This window comes from Sapajus apella, unplaced genomic scaffold (genome assembly GCF_009761245.1).
Source record: "Sapajus apella isolate SASKATOON/1434 unplaced genomic scaffold, GSC_monkey_1.0 scaffold26, whole genome shotgun sequence".
Taxonomy (NCBI): Eukaryota; Metazoa; Chordata; class Mammalia; order Primates; family Cebidae; genus Sapajus; species Sapajus apella.
This window is the reverse complement of record NW_022436966.1, coordinates 4519405-4531238: the sequence shown is the minus strand read 5'-3', so window position 1 is coordinate 4531238 and position 11834 is coordinate 4519405. Positions and strand designations below refer to the sequence as shown.

The following is an 11834-nucleotide window of genomic DNA, read 5'->3' as shown; positions in this document are numbered from 1 at the left end:
CCTTTCTATGTTTAGTACATCTTTCAGGAGCTCTTGTAAGGCAGGCCTGGTGGTGATGAAATCTTTCAGCAATTGCTTGTTATTAAAGGATTTTATTTCTCCTTCACTTATGAAACTTAGTTTGGCTGGTTATGAAATTCTAGGTTGAAAGTTCTTTTCTTTAAGGATGTCGACTATTGACCTTCTCTCTCTCTGGCTTGTAGGGTTTCTGCTGAGAGATCCCCTGTGAGTCTGATGGGCTTCCCTTTGTGAATAACCCGACCTTTTTCTCTGGCTGCCCTTAGCTTTTTCTCCTTCATTTCAACCCTGGTGAATCTGACGATTGTGTGCCTTGGGATTTCTCTTCTTGAGGCATATCTTTGTGATATTCTCTGTATTTCCTGGACTTGAATATTGGCCTGCCTTACTAGGTTGGGGAAGTTTTCCTGGATAATATCCTGAAGAGTGTTTTCCAGCTTGGATTCATTATCTCCATCACATTCAGGTACACCTATCAAATGTAGATTAGGTCTTTTCACATAATGCCATATTTCTCAGAGGCTTTGTTTCTTTTTATTCTTTTTTCTCTAATCTTGCCTTCTTGTTTCATTTCATTGAGTTGATCTTCAATCTCTGATATCCTTTCTTCTGCTTGGTCAGTTTGTCTATTGAAACTTGTATATGCTTTGCGAAGTTCTCATGTTTTGTTTTTCAGCTCCATCAATTCATTTATATTCCTCTCTAAACTGTTTATTCTCATGAGCATTTTGTCAAACCTTTTTTCAAGGTTCTTAGTTTCTTTGCATTGGGTTAGAATATGTTCTTTTAGCTCAGAGAAGTTTCTTATTACCCACCTTCTGAAACCTGTTTCTGTCAATTTATCAGACTCATTCTCCATCTAGTCCTGTTCCCTTGCTGGTGAGGAGTTGTGAATCCTTGGAGGTGGAGAAGTGTTCTGGTTTTGGGTGTTTTCATCCTTTTTATGCTGGTGTCTTTCCATCTTTGTGGATTTATCTACCTGTGGTCTTTGTAGTTGGTGATTTTCAGATGGGGTCTCTGAGTGGACATCCCTTTGCATTTTCGCTGGGAACTGCAATCCAGAGCTGTTCCTATTCGGCCATGTTGGATCCCATCCCTTGTGTGAGTTTTTGTGTGGAGACCCACTACGCCAGCTGAAACAGCTGTGCTGGAAACTTGCGGTGCTTTTCCGCCCAGGTATCTCCTGGTCTGTGGACAATAAAAAGTTGTTTGGAAATGCGGTGATAACTCACCCTCTGCGTTCTCGCTGGGAACTGCACTCCACAGCTGTTCCTATTCAGTCATCTTGGATATTTCCTCGAGCCTGTCTCTTAGCACAAGAGAAGGGCAGTTGGACTTCTGGCTTCTTGGTGACTGGCCTGTCCTGGAAATCCCACCTGGGCCACAGGCCTGCCGGGCTGAGGATCTTGTCTTCTAGGAAAGGGAGTTGCCAGGCTCTGGGACAGGCTTGGAAGGCCACTTTTTTTTTTTTTTTTGAGATGGGGTTTTGCTCTTGTGCAATGGTGTGATCTCAGCTCAGCATAACCTCCACCTCCTCAGTTCAAGCAATTCTCCTGCCTCAGCCTCCCACATAGCTTGGATTACAGGCATGCGCCACCATACCCATCTAATTTTGCATTTTTAGTAGAAACAAGGTTTCTCTATGTTGGTCAGGCTGGTCTCGAACTCCCGACCTCAGGTGATCCACCCACCTCAGCCTCCCAAGGTGCTGGGATTACAGAATTGAGCCACTGTGCCTGGCCAACATTGCATTTTTTCCTCTGACCTTTAGTCTGTTTATCTTGTGATATCCAACATAGCATTATCCCAAGCCCCAATTTTTAGGTGCAAAAGGATGATAAAAGTGAAATAAAGTGGAACACTGACAATTAAATACTAACAGACTTAAGCAAATATTCCTAAACATTTAGCCAACTAATTATTGGGGTTTTTTTTCATGGTATGACTATTGTAAAGGATACTGTTTTTACTTATTAAGGATTTTATTCATATGTATTAATCAAACCTACATTATGCCAATGAGAAATTAATATGCAGACCAGCAATATATATGATCTATTCAGAGCCAAATGAGTATCACACTGAGGGGCTGATATCAGTTCAAGTAGGTAGTGCTTGCAACTGACCACTGCTAAACAAGACTTTGGTTCATTCCTAAGTACAATTATTTTTACCCAGCCTATGTACTGCTAGTGTGTGCCCAGCAGAGATAGGAGTGCCACAGGGATATCAAACAACTCCTGATCTAAAGGAATGTTTTTCCAGTTGGGGGAGAAAAGACAGGAAAGCAACACCAGACCGTACATAATGACAGTCCTACATTGTTCAGGACTAGCTGTGAATGCCCTAAGGCAGTGACTTTCTAAAATGTAGGCACCGTGGGGCTCTTAAGAAATCCTTTCAGGGAAGGACCTTGTGCAAAACAGACACAGAGGAGGTGAGTTGATTAAAGAGGAAGTTGAGGACCCCTCCCCTCTGGGTCCCTCTGGCTACAGAAATCACAGATTTTCAAACTGCCTGGACTTGAAAATCGGCTAAGATTTGAATGGACAGAAAGGAGGGAGGAAGGCGTGCCAGGTTAGGAGGACCAGTAACCTCAAAGGTAAAAGGGTGAGAATTCAAATAAGAAGCAATAGGCCCTCTTTGGGACACCTAGGAAGATGAGCTGGCAGGTAGTCAAAAGAACCTACCTGGTTGCTTTTGGTTTTCAACCTGAATTCATTTTTGAATATTTTAAGCCTGGTGAAATAGTGAACAAATGCTATAAATCACAGCAGATTTAGGGAAGCTTAAGGTTATCAGTCAAGTAACGAGTCTTGCCATTATTCTTTATTTCAGAGTCATTTCAAGTTGTCGTGAGAGGAAACGGCTTCCGACATGCCCGCAACGTGGACAGGGTCCTCTGCAGCTTCAGGATCAACGACTCAGTCACACTCAGTAAGTCCTTGTAGAGTCCATGGGTTTCAACTGGCTTCGGGGAGGGAAATTCCCAGCCTTATCTTCCAGCAAGGCCACACACATGAAACCAGCAGAAAAGAGTTTTCCCTGCTGGAAAGATCCCCAGCAAGGGCATAGTGAGCCCCTACAGTGGTTCCAGTCAGAAAAGTCACCCCTCTAGGAGGGCAAAACCCCATGGGTGTCCAGCTTGATAAGCAGAGCAAGGCTGGACTTGAGCCCCCTTCCTCCACAAAACACAGAGCCACAAACCACAGTCCTGCAGCAGCCCTCAGGAAGCAACATGGCACTGGTTTCCTTGTCCCCTGCATCTGTCCAATGGCTCACTCTCAGATGGGTGTACTGGTGATGGTTAATTATGGCTGGGAAAACTTGAGGCTCCTTAACAAAGCATTGGAGACTGCAAAGGGTAAGTGTGAAAAAGAGATAGTCTAAATGCATTAATTGTGACTAAATCAAAAACCAAACCATTAGGCTTGCACATGTAGATTCTGCAGCTTTTTTCAATCTGGATGATTCTTGCTTGGAGTAGCCAAGAAACTCTCATCATGGTGAATATATCTTACATGAAATACAGGAATATGGAAGTAATACAGGAATATGGAAGTAAAACTAACTGCATTTCATGAGAAAAAATGAATTATCATAACATTGGCTTCTTCATGAGACATTTGCAGCAGTCAAGTTCCTCATTTAAGGATGTGTGTGTTTCATGTGGTTGACCAGGAGAGATGGGGAAAACGATTATAGGAGGAACAGATGCCAGGAACCCTGGTTATGATTTGCATCTGGCATCTGTCACACAGCTAATTATTTATTCCACTTCTGCAGTGATAACCACCATAATATACTGCATTTTTTATATTGTACTTTGTAAATGCTTCACATCTTTTTGCTACAACAGCCCTGAGAAGTAGACAGAGCAAGGAGGACAGGAGGACACACATTTGTTGACTAACCACTCACATTAGTTTCCTCCTCCTATTGGCCTTTTGTTTTTTTGAGATGGAGTTTCACTCTTGTTGCCCAAGCTACAGTGCAATGGCATGAACTCGGCTCACTGCAACCTCTGCCTCCCAAGTTCAAGTCATTCTCCTGCCTCAGCCTCCAGAGTAGCTGGATTATAGGCAGGCACCATTACATCTAGCTATTTTTTTGTATTTTTAGAAGGGAGAGGTTTCACCATGTTGGCCAGGCTGTTCTCAAACTTCTGACCTCAGGTGACCCACCCACCTCAGCCTCCCAAAGTGCTGGGATTACAGGCATGGGCCACCATGCCCAGCCCAATAGCCTTTTGAAAGAGATCACATTATTTTTAAAGAAGAATTAAGGGGGTATGGATTTTTCCTTCTTGACATCGTAAAACCCACTTTTAGTAGTTAAACAGACACATGCAGTGGCTTCCTCACAAACATCTGGAATTCCTGGCCTTGGAATAATTCCAAACATTGGAAGCATTCAGTTAGTTTTCTTAATATTTGGAAATGCTCTCACAGATCCAAAAAGTATGTGCTATTGGAAAGCATTCTGAAATATCCTGAGTAGTCATAATATGAAAGTTGAACATGTGCCCCCAGCAGAGTTCTTCCTTTTCTCTCCCTTTCAATTGTTATGTCACTTAAGTCCCCCTTCTCTCTCTCTTTAACCAAAATCACAAGTCTAACATCAAAAACTCCTGAGGGTTTAACTCAAAGTCATCAATACCTTCCAAAGAAGACTTCCCAGACAAGCGGGCTCACACCTGTAATCCTGAGGTGGGTATATGGCCTGAGCTCAGGAGTTTGAGACCAGCCTGGGCAATATGGTGAAACCCCATCATCTCTACCAAAAATACAAACAATTACCTAAGTGTGGTAGCACACACCTATAGTCCCAACTACTCTGGAGCCTGGGGCTGGAGGATCACTTGAGGCCAGAAGGCAAAGGTTGCAGTGATCCAAGATCATGCCACTGCACTCCAGCCTGGGTGACAGAGTGAGACCCCATCTAAAAAAAAAAATAAGATGAAATGCAAATTCACTATGAATTTGTAAAGTGAGTACTCAAAGGCCTATTTTCCAACTTCTCTGTGAGTTTTCTTTCTTTCTTGGGAAACCAGTCCATCCCTTCTCCTCTCTTCCTTTTCTAATATACAGTGGCAAATATATGCACAGGCTTGTTACCTCATTCATATTCAAAAAGAAATAGAGGTTGTAGGTGTAGGGATTTGGCTTAAATCACAAACTCACTTGTGCCTTTGGCACAATGCTAACAGTTTGGAGAAGGTGAAGGCAGTGATTTGATCTTACCACATGCTGCAAGCAACACCCCAAAACTCGAGCATACGGCTATTAGTATTCTCAGGGGAAAAATAGCGTTTGAGGAAAACACCTGGCCTTTAGTTAGTAATTCATCTGTTCATTTCCATGCAGTAAATAATATGAACAAGAACCTGTGGAGGAAGGAAAGAAGAACAAATTTTAACATGCAGCACATTTACGTCTACATTTTTCTATCAACCCTATAAATGTCATAGTCTCTACTGATTCCTCCCTGTAAAATAAAGTAGATTCCTTTCTTTCCCATTTTCCTTCCTCACCTCTATACCCCAAGTTTTTAAATGTTATGTTATTTTTATTTCACATATTTCCTTTGTTGAGATTTTTTTCCTAAGTGCTGCACTGAATTTTGTGACAAAAACAGAATTTAAGTGCTCTTATTAATAAGAAAGACTGAATTGAAGGCCCAATCATGAAGCTAAGGCTCTGTGGCTCTAGCCACTTCAAACATGATGCAGACCTCAGAGTCTTCAGCAAATAATGCAGTAGCAAGCTATACGAAGCAAAATCTGTTAAAAGAATAAATTAAGAATGATATGTATAGTGGGAGATATTAATATGATTTTTCAAATCTTAAAAATTTAAAACTTAAAGATACAGAGCATATAATACTTTAATGACTATGAACTACTTTCCAAATTGATCTTGCTAAGATGTAGACAAGATGTCAGCATATTAATGCCAAAAGTAGAAATTGTTTAGATACATTCTTAGATGATAAGCATAAACAATATAGGTTTAATACATGCTTCTCTCCCAATTTCCTTGTATTTGCTTAAAAATGAAACCAACCAATCCACCACTTAGAAATCGAAGACAGTTTCTAGATTTGTGATTAACAAAATAGATCCAAAAATCTGGATAAAATATGATTTTTACAACTGTATCTTGTGGCCTCACTCAAAGGAAAGAAGTGGGAATCTCCAAGTACAGGAAACAAAATGGGAATAAAAACCTAAGTAAGAAACAAAGTCACAGGGGCTCCAGGCCGGGCTGAAGGCTGTGATCCCAATACTGATGCAGTTGCAGAACACCAGCTCTCAGGTCTGTGCCAAGGCATCACACAAAAGCAGAGCCCCCTGCAGAAATCAGGCTCCAGTGGGCTACACCAAGCATTTAATAGGGCAAGGAAGCAGGCAGGGGAAGACAATTCACAGGTGTAAGGATGTTATACCACCCATGTGATACAGAAGCACCAAGTCAAGAAACTAGCCCAAAAATGTGTCCGTGACCTTTCTGATCCCTGTGGCACTACAGAGGCCATGCACGTCAGCCCTGTGGGAGTCTTCCACATAGCCCAAGCCCACAGCACACCTGCACCAAACAACCCCCTAAAGGTGGGCTGATGGCGCAAAATGACAACCAAAAGATTAATGAAACAAACAGAACAAACAGGAAGAGAGGATCCGAGAGCAAATTTGAAAGAGGATGAAAAATAAGTGTGTTTAAAATGTGTAAAAAGATCAAATAGATCATAGGAGGAAAAACACTCATCAAAAGCAGATTTGCAGAAGAATTGAGTATAAATTTTAGATTTGAAAAAGTTTATTCACTGAAATAAAACTTCATGGATGGATTAAACAGTGTGATTAGACAGAGATGAACATGAAATATATGAACGAGAAGGGAATTTGAGGAAATTTCATCCCCCCAACCAACCAAAGCACCACATCCAGATTTTTTTTTCACCTAAGTTTTACCAAGTTTTAAGGGACAAATGACCCATATCAGATATGTACTGTTCCAGAGAAAAAGCTTTTTTTTTGTTGTTTTTTTTTTTTTTTTTTTTTTTTTAAAGACAGGGTCTAGCTCTGTCACCCAGGCTGGAGTGCAGTGGCACAGTCTCTGCTCACTGTAACCTCTGCCTCCCAGGCTCAAGCAATGCGCCCACCTTAGCTGCCTGAGTAGCTGGGACCATAGATGTGAGCCACCACACCAGGCTAGTTTTTGTATCTTTTGTAGAGACAGAGTTTCACCATGTTGCCCAGGCTGGTCTTGAACTCCTGGGCTCAAGCTATCCACCCCACCTCAGCCTCCCAAAATGCTGGAATTACAGGTGTGAACCACCACACCCAGTCAAAGAAAAGCATATAAATTCATTCTATGATAATAACATCATCTTTGTTTAAAAAACAAAAAAAAATGGACAAAGGCACTAAAAGTAGAGAATATTTGAGATCAAGCTTACTAATGACAAACATCTAAATCAAATATTGGCAAACAACATCCAGCAATGTATTTAAAAAGGATCAAGATAGCTAAGACAATTTTGAAGACAGTGGGGGAATTTGTTTTCATGTAGCAAAAGTTACTGATGCCCAGAAGATATTAAAATTCATTATTCATAATTTTAAAAAATACTTCTAGTAAGCTAGGAATAAGATAAGCCTTCTTTAACATAAAAATATGTCTATATATTTGAATTCAAGACTCAGCATCATTCTAATAATAAATCACTATGTAGAGGAATTCACTTTAAAGTTCAGAAGAAAAAAGCAGGACAATCCATTTCACCACTGTTATCTAGTATTGGTCTTAAAGTTCTGCAGCACTGTCCAACACAACTTTCTATAATGATGGAAATGTTCTAAGATGGTAGCCACAAGCCACATTTGGCAGCTGGTCATTTGAAATGTGACTAGTGCAATTGAGGAACTGAATTAGTAACTTCATTTAATTTTTAACTTAAATGTAAGTAGCCACATGTGGCTAGTGACTACCATATTAGACAACACCATGAACATAATAACACCAGAAATCTGATGAGATATATAAATACAGGAAAGGCAGCCAAACGTCATTACTCTAAAATAATGCTTAAGTCTTCCTGGAAAACTAGAGCATGAATGGAACTACTGGGCTACCAAGAGGGTATTTAAGCTGGATGACTTCTAAATAAATACTTTGCTTATAACAATCAGCAGCTTTGCCAGTGTTCAGCAATGACCAGTTAGAAAACATCACAAGAAAAATATAGCAACAACAAATAAATTTGTTATTAACTTAAGTTCAGCGGTACAAATGCAGGTTTGTTACATATGTAAACTTGTGTCATAGGGTTTTGTTATATAGATCGTTTCTTCACCCAGGTATTAAGCCTAGTAGCCATTTGTTATTTTTTCCTGATCCTCTCTCTCCTCCCACCCTCCATCCTTTGGTAGTCCCCAGTGTGTGTTGGTCCCTTCTGTGTCCATGTGTTCTCATCATTTAACTCCCACTTACAAGTGACAGCATGCAATATTTGGTTTTCTGTTCCTCTGTTAGTTTTCTAAGGATAATGGCCTCCAGCTCCAACCATGTTCCTGCAAAGGACATGATCTCATTCTTTTTTATGACTACATAATATTCCATGGTGTATATGTACCACGTTTTCTTTATCCAGTCTATCATTGATGGGTAGACAAATAAAATGTAACAAGAACGAATTTAATCAAATTTGTAAAGACATATATGATGAAAGTCACAAAACTTTCTGAGGGATATAAAGAAAGTGTGAAGAAGTTAGAGAGGCATAGACTCATGGCATAGTACAACCTCTGAAGCCAGACCACCTGGGAAAAAGAGTCCTGGCTCTGTCATATCTAGATGTTACTGTGACATGTTATTTAACATTCCCATGCCTCAGTTTCTCTCTCTGTAAAATGAGTATGGCAATAACAGCCATACTTTGTCTTGGATTGTTATGAGGTTTAAATGTGGCAGGCAGGGCTTAGAATGGGACCTGACACATAGTTAAGAGTCAGTCAGTGTTGGCTGCTGGTATTACTGTATTATCATCACTGTTATTAAATGGAGCAGTAACTGGGTACTGTAAAGATATCAATTGTCTTCATAAAAATATTAATATCTACTTTTATAACAATCTGAATGAAAATTCCAATGGGGCTTTTTAAGTTAACAAAATAATTCTGAAGTTTATATGGAAGAATAAACACACAAGAATAGCCAAGAAAAATGTGGAAACTTGCCTTAGCCAATTTTAAGATGTATAAGAAAAGCTACAGTAATTGAAACAATGTATGATCACACCACAATAGGCAAACTGAGCATTGGAACAAAGTCCATAAACAAAACCAAACACTTAAGTGAATTTAGTATAAAATAAGGCAGCCTTGGAGGGATCCAAGATGGCCGATTAGGGGCAGCTCAGGATTGCAGCTCCCAGTGAAAGCGTGGAGGGTGAGTGGATGCCGCATTTCCAGATGAATTTTTATTGCCCACAGACCAGGAGATTCCCAGGCGCAGGAGCCCCACGGGTCACCAGCCTGGCTGGTTTGCCGGTGCGGCTGTTTTGCCGATGCCCTAGCGCGGCAGTTCTCTGTACAAAATACACGGGTCCAGTCATTTTAGCTGACAATTGGAGCTCCGAGAAGGCAGAGTCACCCATTCATCTGATTAAAAAGGGGACTGAAACAGGGAGCCAGGCCAGGAGATTCCCGGGCAAAAAAGCACCATGAATCTCAGCGCCGCTGTTTCAGCCAGCGCAGTGGGTCACAACACAGGAAATCACACAGATCCCGGTGCCTTTTCAACAGGTGACTGGAACACCTGGGAGAGAGTCAACCATTCAACTAAAAAAAAAGGCTTTGAGGCAGGGAGCCAGGTGATCAGGCTTGGCTGGTCCCACCCCCACAAAAAAACAGCAATCAGAAGTGCTCTGGATTGAGAGTTTCACAGCAAGCACAGCTGAACCTGGACGGTCCAGCTCTGTGGGGAAGGGGCCTCCACCATTACCGAGGCAGTCCACCACTACAGAGGTAGTTTGCAATTGCTGAGGCAGCCCACCACTGCCAAGGCAACCTACCATTACAGAGAGAGTCCACCATTATTGAAGTGGGCCACCATAACTGAGGCAGTTCTAACTACACCCATATAAACAGGACTGCAGGGAAGTTCACACAGCAGCTGGGTGGAGCCCACAGCAGATCAGCAAAGCCTCTTCAGGCAGACAGTGACTAGGCTGCCTCCTTGCTGGGCAGGGTAGCCCTGAAAAAAGGTAGCAGCACAACAGAAACTCATAAATAAAGCCCTAACTCCCCAGACAGAGCACCTGGGGAAAAAAAGGGGGGAGTTTACAAGTTCTGCTGCAGCAGACTTAAACGTACCTGCCCAGCAGCTCTGAATGAACAATGGAGCTCACAGCTCAGCATTTGAGCTCCTATAAAGGACAGACTGTCTCCTCAAGCGGCTCCCTGACCCCCGTTATATCCAAAGAGTCACCTCTTAAAGGAGAGCTCAGACTGACATCTGGCGGGTATCCTTCTGGGACAAAGATAACAGAAGAAGAAACTGGCAGCAACCCTTACTGTTCTGCAGCCGCTGCAGGTGATCCCCAAGCAAGCAGGGCCTGGAGTGGACATCCCCAGTCCTACAACAGACGGGCCAGACTGTTAGAAGGAAAACTAAGAAACAGAAATAACTTCATCATCAGTAAACAGGACGTCCACTGAGAAACCCCATCTGAAAGTAAACAACTACAAAGCTGACAGGTGGATAAATCCACAAAGATGGGAAGAAACTAGTGCAAAAAGGATGAAAACACCAAAACCAAAACACCTTTCCTCCTACAAGGGATCACAACTCCTCACCAGCAAGGGAACAAGGCTGGTTGGAGAATGAGTGTGATGAATTGACAGAAACAGGCTTCAGAAGGTGGATAATAAGAAACTTCACTGAGCTAAAAAAAAAACATGTTCTAACCCAATGCAAAGAAACTAAGAACCTTGAAAAAAGATTAGATGAAATGCTAATGAGAATAAACAACTTAGAGAGGAATATGAGTGAATTGATGGAGCTGAAAAACAACACGAGAACTTCACAAAGCATACACAAGTTTCAACAGCCAAATTGGCCAAGCAGAAGAAAGGATTTCAGGTTCGAAGATCAACTCAATGAAATAAAATGTGAAGGCAGGATTAGAGAAAAACAGATAAAAGGAATGAACAAAGTCTCCAAGACATATGGGACTATGTGAAAAGAGCTAATCTAGGTTTGATAGGTGTACCTGAATGTGACGAAGAGAATGAATCCAAGCTGGAAAATAATCTTCAGGATATTATCCAGGAAAACTTCCCCAACCTAGCAAGGCAGGCCAATATTCAAGTCCAGGAAATACAGAGAACACCACAAAGATATTCCTCAAGAAGACCAACCCCAAGGCACATAATCATCAGATTCACCAGGGTCAAAATGAAGAAGAAAATGCTAAGGGCAGCTAGAGAGAAAGGTCGGGTTACCCACAAAGGGAAGCCCATCACACTCACAGCAGATCTCTCAGCAGAAACCTTACAAGCCAGAAGAGAGTGGGGGCCAATATTCAACATCCTTAAAGAAAAGAACTTTCAACCCAGAATTTCATATTCAGCCAAACGAAGTTTCTTAAGTGAAGGAAAAATAAAATATTTTGCAAACAAGCAGGTACTCAAAGATTTCACCACCACTAGGCCTGCTTTACAAGAGCTCCTGAAAGAAGTACTAAACATAGAAAGGAACAACCACTACCAGCCACTCCAAAAACATACCAAATGGCAAAGAGCATCAACA

The 11834-nt window shown here is 41.5% G+C and overlaps 1 protein-coding gene across 2 annotated transcripts in view; it reads left to right on the top strand.

Annotated features, from left to right (window-relative positions):
- The window catches only part of ANTXR1 (ANTXR cell adhesion molecule 1), a 268927-nt gene that overhangs the window by 115594 nt on the left and 141499 nt on the right, over positions 1–11834 (top strand). For both annotated transcript variants that reach the window (XM_032291881.1, XM_032291882.1), the window contains exon 10: positions 2857–2955. In XM_032291881.1, the coding sequence (XP_032147772.1) occupies positions 2857–2955 (99 nt within the window). The remainder of the gene's footprint in view (positions 1–2856; positions 2956–11834) is intronic.